Source organism: Morus notabilis, unplaced genomic scaffold (genome assembly GCF_000414095.1).
Source record: "Morus notabilis unplaced genomic scaffold, ASM41409v2 Scaffold106, whole genome shotgun sequence".
NCBI classification, from domain to species: domain Eukaryota; kingdom Viridiplantae; phylum Streptophyta; class Magnoliopsida; order Rosales; family Moraceae; genus Morus; species Morus notabilis.
Genome location: NW_010358650.1, coordinates 35301 through 57812, shown reverse-complemented (window position 1 = coordinate 57812; position 22512 = coordinate 35301). Strand labels below are relative to the sequence as shown.

The window sequence follows — 22512 nt, the reverse complement described above, 5'->3', positions numbered from 1 at the left end:
TCTACAGGAAGGGGGAAAAAAATCACGGAACAATATAGTTGTCATTATTTTTTTTTTTTTAAGACATGGATGGTGCGAGACCTATGACTCCTACTGTGCTGAAGAAATAAAACCACTAAAATTCAAACCCTGATAAACACACAATCAAGCACCTAATCACTTGAGTTAAAACATCACAGAACACTTTGTTGCGTCAATTAATGCTAGGCAGGCATGATTAGGAAAAATGTATTTAAGATTTTGGTATTACTTGTAAGTTAAAAATTTATTTATTAAGGTCGAAGGTTGATAAATAACTCCCACTGGTGTATAAATGGCTACCTAATTAATTATTTCAATCCTTTTAATCATATCAAAAAAATCCTTTTTATTGCTACCTAATTTATTATTTCAATAATGTGGCAGCAAAAGCAATCCGTTCTCGTCTTTGTTTCTCAAAACAGAAGACCTCAGCAGGGCTATCAATGCCTTGTAACAAAAGTCACACTCAATATTGCATTAAAACTAGCTAAACCAAACATTTTTATCGCATGAAAGCCAATGAACAACGCAACATGGTGCATTTTAGAGCCATTGACATATTTTTAAAGCAAAAGCCAAAAGGGCATGGAGATCACCAAAAACTTACCTATTTATACATAATTTATGAAATGCGGAACTCACATGCCTATACATTCATGGTCTCAAGACTAAAAACAAGCTCACATAGACATTAGAGCACGGAGATCGTTGATTCCTACTTCTGTCCTATCCTTTGAACCTCTTTTTCCAAAAGCTTCCCTTGCGAGTTTTTTCTTCCGCTCCTGCAACTCTAGAACCTTTTCTTCGATGGTGTCCCGAGCAATCAATCTCACAATCTTCACTTCCTCTTTCTGTCCAATTCTGTGGATGCGGTCCATAGCTTGTTCCTCAACTGCTGGATTCCACCATGGCTCCAGGAAGTAGACTCGAGAAGCAGCTGTTAGATTTATACCTGTCCCTGCAGCCTTGAGACTTGCAAGCAAGATTGTGGTCTCATCTTTTTTCGAGACTCCAAATTCTTCAATCACTTGAGCCCTTCTCTTTGCATTCATAGATCCGTCTATCCGCAAAATCTTAAATCCGGCTTCTTTTAGTGGTTTTTCAAGTAATACCAACATTTTTCTAAATTGTGAGAATACAACCGACTTTGTAGCTGACTTATGATCTCTTGATGCTACAAGAAGTTTTAGAAGAGCAGAAACTTTTGAAGATACGGCTGATCTCGAGGAAGATTCTTCATCTTCAGCATTAGAGGATGGTGGTGGAGCCGAGAACAGGTCCGTAGTTGTTAAAGGATGTCGACAGAGAGGGCACGAGGACTTGGTGTGCTTTAATGTTTTCATAATACAAGCATGGCAAAAGATATGACCGCAACTAGTGATCACCATATCAGTCGGTGGAGAAATGCAGATTGGACAGTCAAAATCTTCACCATCTTGCAGTACCTCAACAATCTTCTGAAGCAACTCTGGGTTGTTGGATACATCTGCTTAAAATCAATTTCTGTTAGCTTGCAACGAGGACATCATGTTACAAGAAGTTGAGAAAAATTTAAAATAAAAAAAAAAAAGGTAAGAAAAATGACGAATAACAAATCTCTTCAATAGGCGGTCTAAGAAGTTAATATTCCAAGATTATAATAACTTGATAGTATAGTAATATTATATTATAGCTACAAGCTAAAGACAAATCATGTCAGAACAAAAATAAAAAAGATTACATAGCAACTTATCATGGACTAAAATACAGGAAATCTGTTTTATTATTTGTTAGAGAGACATTATGGAACTCCACCTATGCGTTTGTATAGCCGGTCTCAAGCCCGGGTAAAGGAGGAGGGTTGCAGTAGGTTAACGGCCAGCGTAAAAATAAGTCACTCTCATGAATTTCACTCACATAGAATCTGTTGGGGCGTTCCTTACGTGCGACGCGCTATGCCGGGCCCCAGGTATAGTGTTAAATAGGCAAGGGGGTCTTCGCACATTCATGGACGGGTGCAGAGGGAAAAGCGAGCCCATGCGCCATGTCAGTCCCCGGATATGGCGAAAAATATGCAATGGGGGTCCTTGTACATTCATGGACGTGTGCAAGGGGCAGAGCTAGCCCATGATAGGAAAATTCGTTTAGGTAGTTGGAATGTAGGTTCTTTAACTGGTAAATCTATGGAGTTAATAGATATTATGGTAAGAAGAATAATTAACATTTTATGCTTACAGGAAACGAAGTGGACAGGAGAGAAAGCAAAGGAGATTGAAAATTTAGGACACAAGATATGGTATACAGGTTGGGAAAGGAATCGCAATGGAGTTGGTATTCTAGTGGACAAAACTGTGAAGGATGATGTAGTTGAGATTAAGCGAATAGGGGATAGAATTATTATGCTCAAATTGGTACTAGGAAATAAGTCTATCTATGTAATTAGTGCTTACGCTCCACAAATAGGATTGGATGCGGAAACTAAAATCAAGTTCTAAGAAGACATGGATGACTTAGTGTGTCGTATAGGCAATGAGGATAGCATTTTCATTGGAGGAGATTTCAATGGGCATGTTGGTAAGGATAGGGAAAACTTCGAAAGGATCCATGGTGGTTTTTGGTTTTGGAGCTCGAAACGAAGAAGGGAAATCTATTTTGGAATTTGTGTTAGGACATGATTTTATCATAACAAACACATTTTTCAAGAAAAGAGATTCTCACTTGATAACTTTTAAGAATTGAAGGAACTTAATCCAGATAGATTATTTTCTCACCAGGTATAGAAATCGTTCTCTATGTAAGAATTGTAAAATAATTCCTACAGAAGTACGAGCCACCCAACATAGGTTAGTGATCTTAGATGTGAGCATTAAGCTTTGCTATAAAAGGATTAAGATAAACCACCTCCCACGAACTCGTTGGTGGCATTTGAAGGGAATAAAGTAATTGGCCTTTAAAGAGAAGTTGTTAGATGATGTAAATACTACGTGGAATGCCATAGCCAGCTTTATTAGAAAAGTGGCAAAGGAGGTACTAGGGGAATCTAGAGGTAAAGGCCCCCCGGGAAAGAAACCTGGTGGTGGAGTGGGGAAGTTAAAAAGGCTATTAGGACCAACAGGGATTTATATAGAGATTTACCAAAGCGTAAGAATGTTGAAACTTTTAATAAGTACAAAGAAGCGAAGAAAGAAGCTAAGCGGGCAGTTGGTAAGACTCATTCTACTTACTTAGATGATGTATATTGGAAACTTGGGACTAGAGAAAGAGAGAATGATATATATAAACTAGCTAAGATGTGAGCATTAAGCTTTGCTATAAAAAGATTAAGATAAACCACCCCCCACGAACTCGTTGGTGGCATTTGAAGGGAATAAAGTAATTGGCCTTTAAAGAGAAGTTGTTAGATGAGACTACTTAGTCATATGTAGGTGATGTAAATACTACGTGGAATGTCATAGCCAGCTTCATTAGAAAAGTGGCAAAGGAGGTACTAGGGGAATCTAGAGGTAAAGGCCCCCCGGGAAAGAAACCTGGTGGTGGAGTGGGGAAGTTAAAAAGGTTATTAGAACCAACAGGGATTTATATAGAGATTTACCAAAGCGTAAGAATGTTGAAACTTTTAATAAGTACAAAGAAGCGAAGAAAGAAGCTAAGCGGGCAGTTGGTAAGACTCGTTCTACTTAGATGATGTATATAGGAAACTTGGGACTAGAGAAAGAGAGAAGGATATATATAAACTAGCTAAGATAAGAGAAAAGAAGTGTCAGAATCTAAATCAAGTGAGGTGTGTTAAGGATGATACGGATCAAGTTCTGACAAGAGATAAAGACATTAGTAAAAGGTGGAGGAGTTACTTTGAGAAGTTTTATAATGATGATCATGCGATAGAGTGATAATCTTAGGTCACAAGGCGAACCTAATGTGATGTATACAAGAGAAATCAGAGTCTCAGAAGTTAAAACTGCACTACGGAAGATGAAAAAGGGGAAGGCATGTGGGCCAGATAATATTCCAATAGAGGTTTGGATGGCGTTAAGAGATATTGGAATTGTGTGGCTCACTAAGCTTTTTAATGAGATACTAAAGAAGAAGCATATGCCTGATACATGGAGGAAAAGTATTCTCGTCTCCATCTTCAAGAATAAAGGAGATGTGATGAATTGTAACAATTATAGGGGCATAAAGTTAATAAGCCACACTATGAAACTTTGGGAGAAGGTTATCGAAAGGAGATTAAGGGCCACAACTACCATCTCGCGTAACCAATTTGGCTTCATGCCAGGCAGATCAACCACGGAAGCCATTTTTCTTTTTAGGATGCTAATGGAAAGGTTCAGAGAAGCCAAGACAGACCTACATATGGTCTTTATAGATTTAGAAAAGGCATATGATAGGGTGCCGAGAGAAGTTTTATGGTGGGTGCTAAAAAAGAGAGGAGTGCATGTGAAGTATATTAAGGTAATTAAGGACATGTACGATGGGGTGGTCACGAGTGTGAGAATTGCTGGAGGCTACACGACAGAGTTCCCCATTCGGATCGGCCTTCATCAAGGATCTGCTCTTAGTCCTTATCTTTTCACAATCGTGATGGATGAGCTGACAAGAGAAATCCAAGATAGAGTTTCTTGGTGTATGCTTTTTGCGGATGATATAATTTTAGTTAATAAACATAGAGAAAGAGTTAACCGTAAGTTAGAACTGTAGAGACAGACTCTCAAAATGAAGGGATTTAAGTTAAGTATGACGAAAACTGAATACATGCATTGTAGGTTTAGTAACTCAAGTAATCAGAATAATAGAATTTCTTTAGATGGTGTGGAGATTGGGGGCTTCTAGGAACTTTAGGTACCTTGGGTCTATAGTGCAGCACGAAGGAAATATAGAAGAGGATATTCAACATAGGATTAGGGCAGGGTGGGTTAAGTGGAAGAATGCTATGGGAGTTTTATATGACGGCAAAATGCCTATTAAGTTGAAAGGAAAGTTAAAAGTAAATTTTGAGGAAGAATCACTTTTTCTTCTATATCATTTAGAGAGTAATACAACACATATATATACAAAGGCCTCCTCAACAGAAAAAGGGAAACTAGTCTACGGAAGAAAAAGAAACTAGAAACTAACATCCCTAAAAATCTGCTATACACCATGATCCCGTTTAACTTCCCAAAGTAACCGGGAAATACAATAAGTCAATCATTCCAAATATGGAATGATTGATATTAGTTTTATGAAAATTTAAAAGTTTTATGAAAATTTTTATGTAAATTAACATATTCTATAGAGTATTTAAAAGTTTTATGAAAATTTTTATGTTCCTTGGTTGGGATGTATGTCATGCAGAAGCTCCCATTGTCAATTTTCTCTCTGATGAAATGACGGTCCACCTCTACGTGTTTCGTTCGATCGTGATGAACTGGATTGTGGGCAATGCTGACAGCTGCCTTATTGTCACAATAGAGCTTTATGGGAGAATTAATGGAGATCTTTAGTTCTTCCAATAGTCTTCCAAGCCAAATTCCCTCACATACAACATGTGCTAATGACCGAAACTCTGCCTCGGCACTGCTCTTGGCTACCACGGGTTGCTTTTTGCTTCTCCATGTCACTAAGTTGCCCCAAACATAAGTACAATACCCTGATGTCGATCTTCTATCCACTGAAGAACCTGCCCAGACAGCATCAGTATAGACTTCCACAGCCTTGTGATCTCCCTTTCTGAAGAACAATCCCCTTCCAGGAGTATTTTTCAAATATCTCAAGATCCTAAAGACTGCCTCGAGATGTCTTTCTTTGGGTGAGTGCATAAATTGACTAACAACACTCACCGCAAAGGCTATATCAGGACGGGTATGTGACAGGTAGATAAGCTTGCCTACTAGTCGCTGATACTGCTCTTGATCAATTTCCTTCCCGCCTTCAAGTCCAAGCTTGGCATTAGGCTCCATAGGTGTCTCGGCTGGCTTGCAACCCAACATGCATGTATCTTGAAGAAGGTCAAGAACATACTTCCTCTAAGAAACAACAATTCCAGAACTGCTCCTGGCAACTTCCATGCCCAAGAAATACTTGAGAGCACTTAGATCCTTTAACTCAAATTTGCTAGCGAGATACCTTTGTAATGATTCCAACTCGGGTTGGTCATCTCCACTAACAATTATATCATCTACATATACAATAAGGATTGCTCTTTTACCATCCTTAGAGTGTTTGTAGAAGATAGTGCGGTCGGATTGTGCTTGTGTAAAACCACGTTCCTTCACAGCTTGAGTGAACTTCTCGAGCCATTCCCTCGGAGACTGCTTCAAGCCATACAGTGATTTTTTCAGCTTACACACTAGTTTTCCTTTCTTCTCAAACCTTCGAGGCAGATCCATATACACTTCTTCATGCAAATCTCCATTTAGAAAAGCATTTTTTACATCCAGCTGCTGAAGTGGCCAATCAAGATTTGCAGCCAGAGATAAGAGTACCCTTACGGAGTTGAGTTTGGCTACGGGGGCAAACATTTCCTTGTAGTCTATACCATATGCTTGAGTAAAGCCTTTGGCAACCAGCCTTGCTTTGTATCGGTTGACACTACCATCTGCATTAAACTTGACTGTAAATACCCACTTGCATCCCACAGTTTTTTTCTTGCTAGGCAACTCCACAATCTCCCAAGTACCGTTTTTTTCCAAGGCTCCCATTTCTTCCTGAACTGCTAATCTCCATTTTGGATCTGCAAGAGCCTCCTTAATATCTCTTGGTATCTTAACATTTGTTAGAGCCGTAGTGAAGGCTGAAAAGTTGGGAGACAATTTCTCATATGAGATAAATTTGAAATTGGATGCTGTGTGCATGATCTTGTACCTTTCCTGAGAGCAATAGGCTGATTCATATCTGAAGTGTTGCTCAAGTCTACATCAACAGGACTACTAGTAGACTCAGAACCTTGGAGGGGGACCGGTTCAGACTTCTGACCTTGCTGGGCATCAGGCTTGCTACTATCTTGAGAACGATTCCTGCGTGAATAAACAAGCAACTGGGATTTTTTGGAGTTATGAGAGTTATCTTCCCCTGTTTCCAATACTTTTTCTTGGTCAAGTTGTGGCATAATAGGCTCAGTAGGCTCGGGTAGACTAGGTAAAGTAGGTGGTGGCAAGGGCATAGGTGTTTGCGGATCAAATTCTTCCCAAGATCCATCTTCTTCTAGAGTCTCCCCCTGAAGATGGGACATAGGGAAATACGGTTGAGTTTCATGAAAGGCAACATCCATTGACACATACATACGACGAAAGGAAGGTGAGTAGCATTTATACCCACGCTGTGTGGAAGAGTACCCAATGAAAACACACTTGGTTGCTTTTGGGTCAAGTTTTGAACGATGTTGAGAGTGAATATGAACAAATGTTGTGCAACCGAAGATTTTAAGGGGAACCGAGGAAAAAGATCGAAACATTGGGTAGGTTTGTAGAAGAACAGACATAGGGGTTTGGAATTGGAGAATCTTTGATGGCATACGATTTATAAGATGAGAGGCTGTTAAGATGGCTTCTCCCCAGAGATATTTTGGAACAAGCATTGTGAACATTAAGGCTCTAGCAACTTCAAGTAGATGAAGATTTTTCCTTTCTGCTACACCATTTTGCTGTGGTGTATCAGTGCAAGAACTCTTATGAATGATACCATTAGTTGCTAGATAATCACTTAAGATAGATTTATAATACTCTATTCCATTGTCGGTTCTCAAGATTTTAATTAAGGTTTGGAATTGATTTTTTATCATGCAATGAAAATTTTGGAAGATTCTTGAAACCTCAGTTTTTTCTTTAAAAAGATAGACCCAACATACTCTGGTATGATTATCGATAAACGTAATGAACCATCTAGTTCCCGTGACATTTTTTACACGGGAGGGTCCCCAAAGATCACTATGAATTAAGGTGAATGGATGAGACTCTATGTATGGTTTGGCTGGATATGATGTACGTGTGTTTGGCCAATTGACAAATATCACACTGAAAGGAACTGGGATTTTTATTAATGAATAAATTTGGAAACAAACGTTTGAGATAATGAAAATTGGGGTGGCCTAACCTACGATGCCACATCATTACATCTTTATTGGAAGCAGAAGAAATATTCTCGGCTATCGTAGCTTGTTTATCCACGGTTTCATCATTCTTAAAGTAGTAGAGTCCGCCATTCTCCTTAGCAATGCCAATCATCTTCTCCGATCCCTGCTCCAGTATTTGACAAGTAACAGAAAAATTAACAGTACAATTAAGGTCTTGAGTGAGCTTGCTAATAGACACCAGATTGCATGCTAATTTTGGGACATGGAGTACAGAATGAAGCACAAGTGTGTCGGATAAGCGGATAGATCCTTTTCCAGCAACAGAAGAGAAGGTTCCATATGCTAGTTTTACTTTTGAGCTCCCATGGCATGGAGTATAGGAGTAAAAAAGAGATTGGTTACCTGTCATGTGATCGGACGCGCCAGAGTCAAATATCCAAAGAATTTGATTTTCTACATGAAGGGCAGTACCTTGATGAGCAAAGCTACTTGTTGTTGTGCTAGGATTAATCATGGTTTACACCATTTTGCTGTGGTGTATCAGTGCAAGAACTCTGATGAATGATACCATTAGTTGCTAGATAATCACTTAAGATAGATTTATAATACTCTATTCCATTGTCGGTTCTCAAGATTTTAATTAAGGTTTGGAATTGATTTTTTATCATGCAATGAAAATTTTGGAAGATTCTTGAAACCTCAGTTTTTTCTTTAAAAAGATAGACCCAACATACTCTGGTATGATTATCGATAAACGTAATGAACCATCTAGTTCCCGTGACATTTTTTACACGGGAGGGTCCCCAAAGATCACTATGAATTAAGGTGAATGGATGAGACTCTATGTATGGTTTGGCTGGATATGATGTACGTGTGTGTTTGGCCAATTGACAAATATCACAATGAAAGGAACTGAGATTTTTATTAATGAATAAATTTAGAAACAAATGTTTGAGATAATGAAAATTGGCGTGGCCTAACCTACAATGCCACATCATTACATCTTTATTGGAAGCAGAAGAAATATTCTCGGCTATCGTAGCTTGTTTATCCACGGTTTCATCATTCTTAAAGTAGTAGAGTCCGCCATTCTCCTTAGCAATGCCAATCATCTTCTCCGATCCCTGCTCCTGTATTTGACAAGTAATAGAAAAATTAGCAGTACAATTAAGGTCTTGAGTGAGCTTGCTAATAGACACCAGATTGCATGCTAATTTTGGGACATGGAGTACAGAATGAAGCACAAGTGTGTCGGATAAGCGGATAGATCCTTTTCCATCAACAGAAGAGAAGGTTCCATCTGTAATGTTTACTCTTGAGCTCCCATGGCATGGAGTATAGGAGTAAAAAAGAGATTGGTTACCTGTCATGTGATCGGATGCGCCAGAGTCAAATATCCAAGGAATTGGATTTTCTACATGAAGCAGTACCTTGATGAGCAAAGCTACTTGTTGCTGTGCTAGGATTAATCATGGTTTGCTGACTCAGAAGCTTGAACAGTTGTTCAAATTGGTTTTTGTTTAAGAAGACTCCAGTTGACTCACTGTTGCTGTTGTTGGTGTCTTCTGATTTTTCCTCTGTAGCAGCTTGAAATCCCTTGCTTTGAGGCTGTTTCCTTGGCTTTGCATCGGCAGGTCTTCCATGGAGGTCCCAACATCATTCTCGGGTATGGCTAAGTTTGTTACAGTGAGAGCATCGTGGGCGCTGAGTCGACTTTTGATCACCATATGGTCTGTTAACCATACTTTTCGTGATAAGAGCAGTGTTCTCAGCAGGTTTTTCACTTATAGAGACCACAGATGAGTCCTTTTTTTCCCCAAGCATCACTCAGCGTCTGCTCTCTTCACGATGTACTTCTGCAAAAGCTTCACCAATGGAAGGTAGTGGTCTCCGGCCTAGAATTCATCCTCGTACCTCATCAAGTTCTTTGTTTAGCCCAGCCAAAAAATCATACCGCCGTTCCTTTTCTAAATGTCTTTTAAACTTTACGTTGCCTTCAAGATCACCCCAGTCCGCTTCATAGTGCATATCCAATTCTTGCCATAGGGCCTGCAACATATTGTAATATTCGGTGATATCCAAATTTCCTTGCCGAATATCCTTGAGTTTATTCTTTATCTCAAAAACTTGTGAGGCATTTTCGAGATCCGAATAATTCTCTCTTACAGCATCCCATATGGTCTTGGCAGTGCGAAGAAATAAATAGGTGCAGCTGATATATGGCTCCATTGAGTTAATCAGCCATGCCATAACAATGGAATTATTGAGTTCCCAATTCCATAGGTCGGATCCGTTGTATCGGGACGCCGAACCTCACCCGTGATGTAGCCAATTTTTCCTCTCCCTCTGATCACCATCAAGACCGATTGGGACCACTGGAGGAAATTCTTGCCGTTCAACTTGTGATTCGTGATCTGCAGTGACGACCCTTCTCCAAAGGACTGCACAACCACGGACGATGTGATTGGGTCGGATGTGGTAGATGATGACACATCCATAACAGAATTGGTTGTCTCCTTCTCTGAACTCATTGTCGTGAGAACCACGGTCAAGACGATGAAGACGAGAAGACAATTTTTTTTTAAGAGTATGGCTCTGATACCATAAAAGTAAATTTGGAGGAAGAATCACTTTTTCTTCTATATCATTTAGAGAGTAATACAACACATATATATATACAAAGGCCTCCTCAACAGGAAAAGGGAAACTAGTCTACGGAACAAAAGGAAACTAGAAACTAACATCCCTAAAAATCTGCTATACACCATGATCCCATTTAACTTCCCAAAGTAACCGGGAAATACAATAAGTCAATCATTCCAAATATGGAATGATTGATATTGGGTAATAACCGAATATTCCTACAAAAGTTATATATGACTGTAATCCGTCCAGCTATGTTATATGGTAGTGAATGTTGGGTCATTAAGAGACAACATATATCTAAGATGAGTGTGGCAGAAATGCGTATGTTAAGATGGATAAGTGGCCATACGAGAATGGACCGCATAAGGAATGAAGTTATTCGTAGTAAAGTAGGTGTAGCACCAATAGAAGATAAGGTGCGCGAAGGCCGCTTGAGGTGGTTCGGGCATGTCCAACGTAGACCGCTAGAAGCATCAGTTCGTGCTTGGGAAGACATTCTTATACCTAATACTAGGAGAGGGAGGGGTAGACCAAGAATTACATGGACCGAAGTCGTTAGGAAAGACATTCTAGATCTAGGCCTTCAGGAAAGTATAATTTCAAACAAAGCCGTATGGAAAAGTGAAATCCATATAGCCGACCCCAATTAAGTTGGGATTAAGGTTTGTTATTGTTGTCGTTGTTGTAGAGAGACATTATGGATGTTCAACCAAAATTTTGTGACGCCTAAGATGTCAGCATAGTTAGATATCAATTGACACTTTAGCACTGTAGATCAACGAGTTTAGCACAAAAGCACTCAAAATACCATATGAGGACACACATGATCTGGACACAACTCATTGGCAACAATAGAGTATAATATGATGCAACAATAGAGTATAATACGATGCAACATCGTACAATAAAGAAAATCCTGATATAAATTTCAGAAGAACATTCTACTTCTGACAGAACTGGACAGTACAAATAGTATTTAAGAATTTGTGGAATTTAGTGACGAAGTAATAGCACGTAAAAACAATGAAAACAAAAATAAACATGACCTCTTATATATGGTACCTTCAATATTGTTAGAAGGGAGCAAGGATTTGATATCTGAAGGGCACAGGGCTAGATCAATACAGATTTGGCGAAGTCGTAAGATCGTACTGAGTACAGTTGTATAGTTGGATGTTGGACTACCAGCATCAATGTAACCCTGTAGAACATTCTTTGCGACTCTTTCCATTTGGTCATACACTTCACGTTCTTCCCTAGAAAGTTCTATATAACAAGTCTCTATGGTTTTCGATGGCAATCCTATCAGTTCTTTGTCTTTTGTTCTTCGCAAGGAAATGGTTGCCATTAGAACCTGAAAACAGTTAAATTAGAAGCAAACTTTTCAAATCAGTATGCATAAAAAAAACATACTATTTTTGTTAAATTTATTTCATTCACACATTCCCACCATCATGAATGCTAGGAATTACGTAAAGAAAGATAATATATATAGGTACATATTTACATAATTTCATTCATCCATTTCCAACTTTCACCCACAATCTACACCTGTTAAACATGGTTAACTGTGATTTGAATGAAAACCTTTCAGTGATGTTATAAATCAGGCCACTCAAACTTTTTAACATTTCCTCGTTAAACATTAGGACAACACAAGGATTAAAAAGAGGAAAAGAAAAAATAAATACATTATCAAGAGAAGTAATTTGACCAGAACGTGTCAGTAAATAGTGTTCTCAAGGCAAGAACGGGAAAATGAAAATACTATAATGTTTGCCTTTACTCAAAACAGAAAGGGGAGAATAAGTTTCCAATTAATAATTGTAATAGTTACGCACTTAGACAAAAGAAACTAATCTTTTATCTACAGATTGTATTATGTCATAAGTTGTTTGCAACAGAAGAAAGATAATCACCACTTAAGAAGCACATTACCATGCAAATAACCAAGCGCAAGGTGAATGGATGCTATTTAGCTTTAAGAATTCAAAAATCAAAAATAAAAATCTGCAACCCTACATACTAGTCAGAGGATGTGAAAACTGTGACGTAGATTACCTGAAGCCTCGATAGCCCCTTCTCGTTCCCCTGAGCAAGTGGACGCTGGACTAAGCTCTGCCAGTAACTCTTAACCGAAAATGGCTCAAACCGCAGAAATGCCATCAAAGAAAACAAATCAAACGAGTCATTCTGAATGGGCGTTCCGGTAACAACCCACCTCTTGTTAGCCTTCAAATCACAAACAACTCGACTTTGCAGAGCATTCGCATTCTTAATCATGTGTGCCTCATCCAAAATAACTCGCCACCAGTTCATCTCCTTCGCAGCAGACTTTGACCAAGAACTCTCAGTAGCCAAAGTACTATATGTTGTCAAAACAATGTCATACTTCTTTAGCTCCTCAAAATTGTCAGTCCTATCGCCATAATACATGTACACCTTAAAACTACCAGGCTTGGTGTGATCTCCCAACTGCGTTATCCATGTCGAAAACACAGAAGGAGGACATACAATCAAGGTAGTCTTACCACCAGATTTTCCTTCTGTGTCTTTGTCCAAAATGGTATCATAAATTTTACGTTTTTTCCTCGACCCCGAAGTTTTCTTACTTGGCCTACTCCTCTTACCCTTCTTACCACTAGAAACAGAAACTTCATCACCTAATTCCTCACCAAATTCATCAACTTTATCCACATTGCCACTGCCACTACTGATTGGAAATGGAAGATCACTAGGATATTTATCAAAAGCTATCAAGGAAAGCAAAGTTAGAGTCTTACCCAACCCCATATCGTCTGCGAAAATCCCGCCTCGCAAAGGCTCTGGTTTCGAATCCGATTGGTAATTTGTTAGCACATTAACATAAGACCCGTCTTTCTCTTCCCAAAACGGAGGCAATTCCCCAGAATTCTCTCTGTGAGCCAACCACCACAAACCTTCTTTCTGATGCGCAAAAAGCTCCGATTTGATCACTTCCTTCGGCGGCTCCAAAGCTCGCAACTTTCCCTTTTTGCTCAAACCCTCATCCACCAGCTTGAAAATCTTGTCCACACTCCTGTTCCCCCTCTTGGCCTTCCTCTCCTCGACCACGATCGCCTCTGAGAGCCCGAACGACACGTCGGAGTCCGATATCAGCATCAACCCGCCTCGCATAACCGCCGATCGCACGTCGGAGAAGGCCTCGAAGCGGCAAAAGATGTGGATTTGGCAGGGAATTCTGAACCTGTTGGACGAAGCCCGCTTCTTCGGCACAATGCCTTCAATCACAATCGAGCCCGAGTCGACGAGCGGAGCTAAGACGGCGACGACTGTGCGCTCAATGTGGCCGACCTGAACCATTCGGGTGTTGAGGACTTTGATTGCGTTGGAATCGTAAGGGTTGAGAGGCTCGCGGACAAGACCGACCATTTCGCGGCCGCTGATGGTGCCGGAGTAGTACTGAATGCCGACGATGTTGGCGATGACGAAGCCGAGCATGTAGGTCTCGGAGGAAGAAGAGAGGGACTGACTCTGGGAGAGGAAAGCGTCTGGGTCTTGCCATGCGTCGGAGAAATCATCGCTTAAGCCTTCCATGGCTGAGGAAAAAGAAGGGTGTCGAAGAAGAGGGAAAGATAGCGGTGCCGTTTCTGTATTGGTTTTTTGAATGGAATTGAGGAATTCGAATGGCGGTTTTATTTATTATTATTATTATTATTTTAAAATTTTTCATATTAGTATAATTATCTTTTAATATCTTATATTTTTAATAATTTTAAATTAATCTTTTAATGTTTTAAAAAATTGTTTTTAATACTTGAGGTCATTTTTTAAATATAAAATGTCAAATTTATTTTTTTATTATTTTATTAAAAATTAATAAATTTAAACGATTAATTCTACATGATATGTACTATTTTCTTCTAAGTGTTGAATTTATCTTAGGCACACGTGCAGATTTTGGATCCGTTCACTTCGCTGATTCGAGTTTTTAATTTGAGTTGAGATGTGATTTTATGTGAGAGCTTTTTACTGTAGCAAAAAAGTTAAATGTGATTGTTTATGAGAGCTTTTTACTGTAGTAAAACTTGAATTCTAAACTCGAATTAATGAAGTGAACGGGGCCTTTATATATAACTCGAAAAAATAATCATGATAATTTTAAAAAGAAACGGTAAACATAGTCATACTAATCAATAAACAGTGACAAACGATGACAAGGAAAAGTTGATTATCCTTTTTATGTTGCATGTGAAAGGCTAATGGTGAGTAGTTGGAAAGTATTCAAGGACCTAAACTCAAATTTGAAATTGAAATTTCCATCTGTCTTTCTGTGACTTGTCTCCCAAGATCAGGGCACACATCAAGCAATTAAGGTCCAATTCACTTTACCGATTCGAGTTTAGAATTTAAATTTTGTTACAGTAAAAAGTTCTCAGAAACAATCACATCTAACTTTTTTATTATAGTAAAAAGTTCTCACATAAAATCACATCTCAACTCGAATCTAACAAGCCCTAAACCTTTTTTGTAAGTTTTATTTTGTATTTCCTTGACGAGAAAGATAGTTGGTGTAGCGACTAGTAACTTTTTAAGTTGTTTATCAAGAATATGCATTGATGATCCTAAACTGTTCAATAAGTAATACTTAGGTTTTGTTCATTTAAATTTTTTAAGTTAAGGTCACTTAAATTTAAATTTTGATTTGAGTTAAAGTGTATTTGAGTATGGTTTGAGTAGGAACACTAATTTGAGTTTGTGTTTCGACGTGCACATTTGAGTTGTGGTTTAAAATGAGAATCTATTTAAGTTTGTGTTTGGGTGGATTAAAATTTGAATTTGTATTTGGATAGTATTTTAATAAAAACTCAATAGTGATGAAAAATTTTAATAGAGTATATGAGTGGGATTTTATTTGTCTCTTCGTTGTGAACACATAGAAAAAAATCATCTCAATCGGAATTAAAACAAAAAAAATTATGACGTTTTTAAAAATAGAAAAAATATTGTTCATTAACTTGAGTTTGAGTTTATGAACTTGAGCTGAAGCGCAAACTTGAACTCAGATTTTAGCCCCAAACTCAAGTCAAATCTCAAGTTCAAACTCAAATTTTACAAAAGAACATGATCTTAAATAAAGTTGTAACTTGAGTTCAAACTTTTTTTGAGTTTGGGTGCAAATGAACAAGCCCTTAATTTCTTTTTTTTTAAAATTTTGACAAGCCATCCTTAAACTCTCAAAACGTTGGCAGTTAATCCCTTTCCGTCAACTTCCGTTAACTTTTTGACAGAATGGATCACGTGTATGACATGTGATCTAAAATAAAAGAATAAAATAACAATGATTTATCATTTACCACAAAATTTGAAGTAAAGAAACTTCTTAAATAAAGAAAAAGTTGCAAACCTCACGATCTAAAAAAGAAAAGAGAAAAAAATAAGTATAATCAAAGAGAGACGAAGAGAGCGAAACTACCAACCGGCACGACAATGGGAAAAGGGGGTGCTAGAAGGATGAAAGTTTCTCTTGTTCTTGTTTTCTTGTTGGATCTGAAATTTTTTGGTTTATTGTTCTTAGTTTGGATAAATAAGAGATTCATATCGATTGTCCTTTTAGTTAGCGACACTTTCCTGTGAGTTTCAGGCGGGTTTCAAACTGCTGCTAGTTGATGGATCCCCTGCTCTCACCATTGTTTTTAAGTTAAAAAAAATAGTTCATGGATTTTTGAACCTTCCGATCCCTTACTCTCAGAGTGTGTTTGTTTGACTGTATTAGAGCACTGTATTGTATAATAATGCATTAATCCAATATTTAATGTGATCATCGTATTGTATAAATTAGTATAAAAAGTAAATTAATACGGTCTATGTCGTATTATTGCATACGGCTCATTTTTAGCGTATTGTATTGTATTCTTCTATTAGCGAATCTATGATTTATGTCAGGATTGGGAATGATTGTAGGTCAGGGTCGGACCAACATAGATTCATGTTGGAACCTATAGTTGTCTAAAAATTTTAGGGGGGCAAAATGTAAATTTATATTATTTAAAATTATATTTTGACCCTAAATTTTTTGTACAAAATTACATTCTGACCCCAAAACTTTAAAAAAATTATATTTTAATCCCAAAATTTTGAAAATTTATATTTTGATCTAAAAATTTTGAATATCTACAGTTTGACCTTAAAATTTTAAATTTTGACCCCAAAATTTTAAAAATTTTACATTTTTACCGCTTACACAATACGTCAAGACACTAAATACCGTATTGTATTATAATAATATAATACAATACAATATAATACAAGCTACCAAACACGGCCTCAAAATGTTCATTTTGGTTATTTAAAGTTTTGTGTTCTAAGAACGTAGGCTTTTTTGTTTTCTTTTCTTTCTTCCTATTTCCTTTACTTTCTTTAAGCCAGCAATTTGGGTGTGTTCTTCTATGTTTTCATAGGTGAATTTCTATTATTTAAGTTAGGGTGATTTTAGTAAAAGATCTTGATTTAAGTTAAAAGCTGAATTTCCGTTGAAGTTGTAAATTGAATTTGTGTTTGGATATGTACATTTGAGTTAAAGTTTAATTTGAGAATTTAATTTGAATTTGTGTTTGTTTATATCAAAACTTGAGTTGTAAATAGTAAAAGTGAAGGGGATGTAATTATTTTTGTTTGAAATTTATTATTAAGTAAGGGATAATAATTTATTTTATTGTAGCATTAAACTTGGAGGGGGTGCTGGTGTTGGTGCTGAACTTGAAAACACAACTGGTGACTTGAAGTGAACCAAACGAAACACTTGTTTGGTTGCATAACATTTTGAACTTGAATTTGGTTTAGAGTTCATTTGAACTCAAAATTAAAAGTTGAACTTAACTTTGTTCCCTCTGTCCTAGTTCTTAAGGTTCTAACCCTATTCATTGTTTAAAAACTCAATCCAAAGGTTTCCACCAACTATTTTCACTCACATTTTTTAAAAATTTACAGTTCTAATCATGTAACTAAACATTGGTCAAATTTTATTCTCTGTTCATACCTTATACTACTAAACGCTAATTCGAACCACAGAAAACACGCATATAGATTCAAATTTAAAAGTTCTAACTCACATAATTTGAACTCCCAAAGTGAAAGCAGCTTAAATTTGTTGAGGTTAAAGTACTGGCAATTGTTACTCTGAGCGGCACTTGATTTTCTCTTACAAATATTCTTCACAGCTTGGCTCCCTTTTCTACCAAAATATAGTTGTGATTATGTCCTTGAAATTTGTGTTCGTTTTTTCCTTAAAAAAATATTGGGAAGGGACATTGGATAAGTTAACTAGATGTGTGTGGCAAGTTAATTAGAATGTGTTATTATGGCGTTTGTTGAAAATAATCTATGCAACTTATATGATAAAATAAAAATATCAAAAAGATGTTGGTTTAGTTTCTAAATTGTTTTCAATCCGCTAGTCTCTGTATTTTTATTTTTTTTTTGCGCTCTGAAGTTATCTTTTTATATTAGAAATTTATTTCAATGTGACACTGAAAGCGATAAAACAAAACTGAATTAAAAAAATGGTTCAATAGCAGTCTAAAGAGATCTAAAAAAATAAAAATAAAAATAAACAAAAGATGTTGTATGATGAGAAGGAATCGAGAATGAAAAGAGATAAAAATTAATGAGGGAAAATGCTGGAATACTAAAGTAATTAGTAATAGTAACCCCTTAAATCTGTAGAGCATACAAGATATATATATACACACACATAATATAATATAACTATATATATATATATACACACATCATATAATATAACTTAATATAATAAAAGAATAGTTGCCCCCACTAAATTTGGCCTTATTTCGGATAACAAATTGTAACATGAAGATATACTTTATTTAGGACACTCTATAATGTAAGCCAATGACCATTGCACGGATTAAGGAGGCACAAAAGTCCCTCTACATGAACATAGTGTCGCTAACTATATTTTAATTGATCTTCCAGCCACTACTAAACATACATAATATAAACCACAACAGTATTCAAGTTTCTTGTATATCTAGTACTTATGTTTCTCTTTTTGCTTAAGATTATGAAAATCAAGAAAACCCTACCAAAAAAAAAAAAAGAAAAAGAAATTCAAGAAAGAAGTAAAGCTATGAGAAAGAGTGGTGTAGAAATAATAACTTTAGTTTTAACCATGGGATCCATAGCACTATTGGTTTTACCTGTTGTGGTGCAAGGAATTAACGTCCCTATAGCTTCATTGACTGATTATGAATCTCAAAGATGTGGTCTTTGAGTCTGTTCGATTCGCTAATTCGAGTTGAGATGTGATGTTGTGTGAGAGCTTTTTACTGTAACAAAAAAGTTAGATGTGACTGTTTCTGAAAGTTTTTTACTGTAACAAAACTCGAATTAGCGAGAAGAACGGGGCCTTTGTTATTCTAAGACAAAAATTAATAGTAAAAAAAAAAATGTCAATCATGTTCCTCCTCATGTACCAGAAGGGCAAATTCGTCCCATTCCAAAAACTTCCGACTCGGAGCAAAATCCTCGACTTCGTAAGAGTATGAACTATGAGGACTATAATACTTGTCTTTTAAAAGTGCTTTGGAGAGTATTGCCTTCATTACCCAACTATTTCTCTTATCATGGGTTGTCTAGGCGACTGCTCAAGACGTTGTCATCTCTAGATTAGACAAATTCTTCATCCGGTTTTGATCAGGGGTAAATCCGTAAATTCAATATTTAAAATTTAATTATGTACTACTTATCCAAAAAGGTTATTTTACTCGCCCAAATCTCCTATTTGTTTTCTCGATTTTTGATTTGAAAATACATGTAGTAATTTATAGATGGTTCTATTTGTAATTTTATTTTGTACCTTGGATTATCTCAAAGTATATCATTAGTTTTCTATCCTTGCAAATATTTATCACCAGATTTTATTTGATAGGCAATTGCATAGCTTTTCTTTGTTCAACATGTTATTTTTACTTAAAAAATGATCAAAATCCCCATGGAAATAACGAATGATAATAAATTAAAAAAATACAAAATTCAAAGAAAAGAAAAAACAATAACATGCATGGAAAATAAAACATATGCGATGCACTTCTGTTTATAAGGTTTTAGATTTATTTATTTGTTAATCTATTTTCTCATCTCGAGGACTTTTTAGGACACTTTCATAGTTAAAATAGAATGTTCATTAAGGAAAAATATACATTTACTTGCGTATAATCTGATGATATATATTTGCAACAATTAAAAAAAATCAACGATGCACGTTTTAGACAACTCTATCTTAATCTGATGATAATCTGATGATATATAATACATCTTATCTTAATCTTAACAATATAAAATCCGTGAAGTAAAATGCATCTCTAATCACGTGTATGCCGTTTTGTTCTCTCTTTTTTTCCTTTTTTTTTTTTTTTTGCTTTTCTTACTTTGGTCCTCAATTATTTTTTTATTTACGTTCTTGTCCTTCATTTATGTTTTTTTTGTTATAAAAACTAACAAAATGCAAAACTAAAAAGAAAAATTTTAGAGAGAGAAACTAGAGAGAGTTTCATTAATCTTGTGAAGGTATATAAAATGAAGAGCCTTAGAGCTCTATTTAGAAGAAACTTTTCAGGACTATTCACGGTTACTATTTACACAGTACTTACTATTTACGGTTCCTATTTGCACAATAAAATTCTGACATGAACATTAACTTTGACTGACTTACATAGTAACTTTGACTGATTTACATAGTAACTTACTATTCATAACACTCCCTCTTAAATGTCCATAATTCATGATACCTCATTAAAAACCTTGCTGGGAAAACCACAGTAGGATAAAAATCATAGCAAAGGAAAAAATAGTAAATCATTTATCTATTCATGTTTATGATACCCGTTAAAAACCTTATCAGGAAAATCCAGTGGGATAAAACCATAATAAGGGAAAAAGATTATAGCCTCATAAACTCCCCATCAAGTTGACATGAATATGCCTTCCTCATAAGTCTTACAGATGACGCTTCCTGATATTGTGGATATGCTTTCTGAATGTTGTAGTGGGAAGTGTCTTTGTGAAAACATATGCTGCATTGTCACTTGATCTAATGTATTGAATATCAATATCCTTATTCTTTTCAAGCTCTTAGGAGTATGATAAGAACTTCGGTGGTATGTATTTCATTCAGTCACTTTTGAAGTAACATTCCTTTATTTGAGTGACACATGATGCATTGTCTTCAAATAATACTATTGGATCTTTACTGATAGATAGTCCGCAAGTTTCTTGGATATGTTTAGTCATATACCTCAACCATACACATTCTTGACTTGTTTCATAGAGTGCAATAACTTCGGTATTATTTGAAGAAGTGGCAACAAGTGTTTGCTTTTGTGAACGCCATGAAACAGCAATACCTCCACATGTGAACACGTATCCAGTTTGAGACCTGACTTTATGTGGATCTGACAAATATTCTGCATCTGTAAAACTAATCATCCCTTTTTTATCCTTTAGGATAAAATAATCCCAAGTCAAATGTTCCTTGAAGATAACGGAATATATGCTTAATTTTGTTCCAATGTCTTCATGTAGGAGATGAGCTAGTTTTGAATATTATAGATGATGGGTGTTTGTTGTTTGATAAAATTTGTTGATGTTGATGATGAAATTAGTTTAGGTTTTGAGATATGGAGTATTATAGATGATGGGTGTTTATTTTTTATCTTGATTTGTTAGAAATGGACTATAATTTATGTGTTTAGGTAAGTGAGATATTTATTGTTTGGTTTTGTTTTATAGCAATGGATAGAAATGGATGTTTGCAAATAGAATGAGTAATGAATATGAGAAAGGGGTTGAAGAATTAATTTCCTTTGCAAAGAATACAATGAAAGGGAATATGATTCGTTGTCCGTGTGTGCAATGTGGCAATATGAGAAGACAATCGATGAAAGATCTTAGATTCATTTGTTCCGATATGACATTGATCGGACTTATCAAACATGGATATGGCACGGTGAAGAGGTTCCAAGTTCATCTTTAGCTGTTAGGGGAATTGAGAGGAATGACGTTGATATTGATCATGAGGATGATGGAAGTAACATGTTTGATATGATTAATGATATGGAGGAAGAATTTGTACACTGACCGAAGTTATTTGAGTAAATGATGGACGATGGGGAGACTCCATTGTATAGTGGATGTAAGAGTATATCAAATTGTCTGGATTAATAGATTGTGGAACTTGAAGGCGGCGGGTGGGTGGTCAATTGCAAGTTTCACAAGACTCTTAGAATTTCTAAAAGATACACTTCGGATAATAATCAAGTGTCGGGTTTATGTACGAGGCTAAGAAAACGTTGAGCTCTATGGGGATGGAATATGAGAGAATACATGCGTGTTCAAATGATTTTGTGCTATATCGAAAATAATGTGAAGAGTTGGACGAGTGTCTAGTGTGCCACAAGTCTAGGTGGAAGAAAGGAAAGAAACCGTCCAATGGGAGAAAAGGTGTGCCGATGAAGGTGTAATGGTATATTCTGATCAAACTAAGATTAAAGCGATTTTATTGAAATCCGGAATATGTTAAAAGTTTAACTTGGCATCATGATAAGAGGGTCAATGATGGCATGCTACAACACCTCATTGATTCTCCACAGTGGAAGACATTTGATGTAGAGAATCCTGAATTTAGTACAGAACCTAGGAATGTCTGCCTTGCGTTGTCGGCTGATGGGATGAATCCGCATAGTAATTTTAGCAGCAAACACAGTACTTGGCCCATCATCCTTGTAAACTACAATCTTTTGCCAGACTTAAGTATG

The 22512-nt window shown here is 36.4% G+C and overlaps 1 protein-coding gene across 1 annotated transcript; it reads right to left on the bottom strand.

Annotated features, from left to right (window-relative positions):
- Positions 1–461: 461 nt before the first annotated feature.
- LOC21388126 (putative SWI/SNF-related matrix-associated actin-dependent regulator of chromatin subfamily A member 3-like 1) lies at positions 462–14336 on the bottom strand. Its single transcript, XM_010092922.2, has 3 exons — positions 12761–14336; positions 11762–12053; positions 462–1507 (listed from the first exon to the last, which is right to left on the bottom strand). Exons 1-3 carry the CDS (start codon positions 14273–14275, stop codon positions 702–704), a joined length of 2613 nt encoding a protein of 870 aa, XP_010091224.1. The 5' UTR covers positions 14276–14336; the 3' UTR covers positions 462–701.
- Between the last annotated feature and the right edge of the window lie 8176 nt (positions 14337–22512).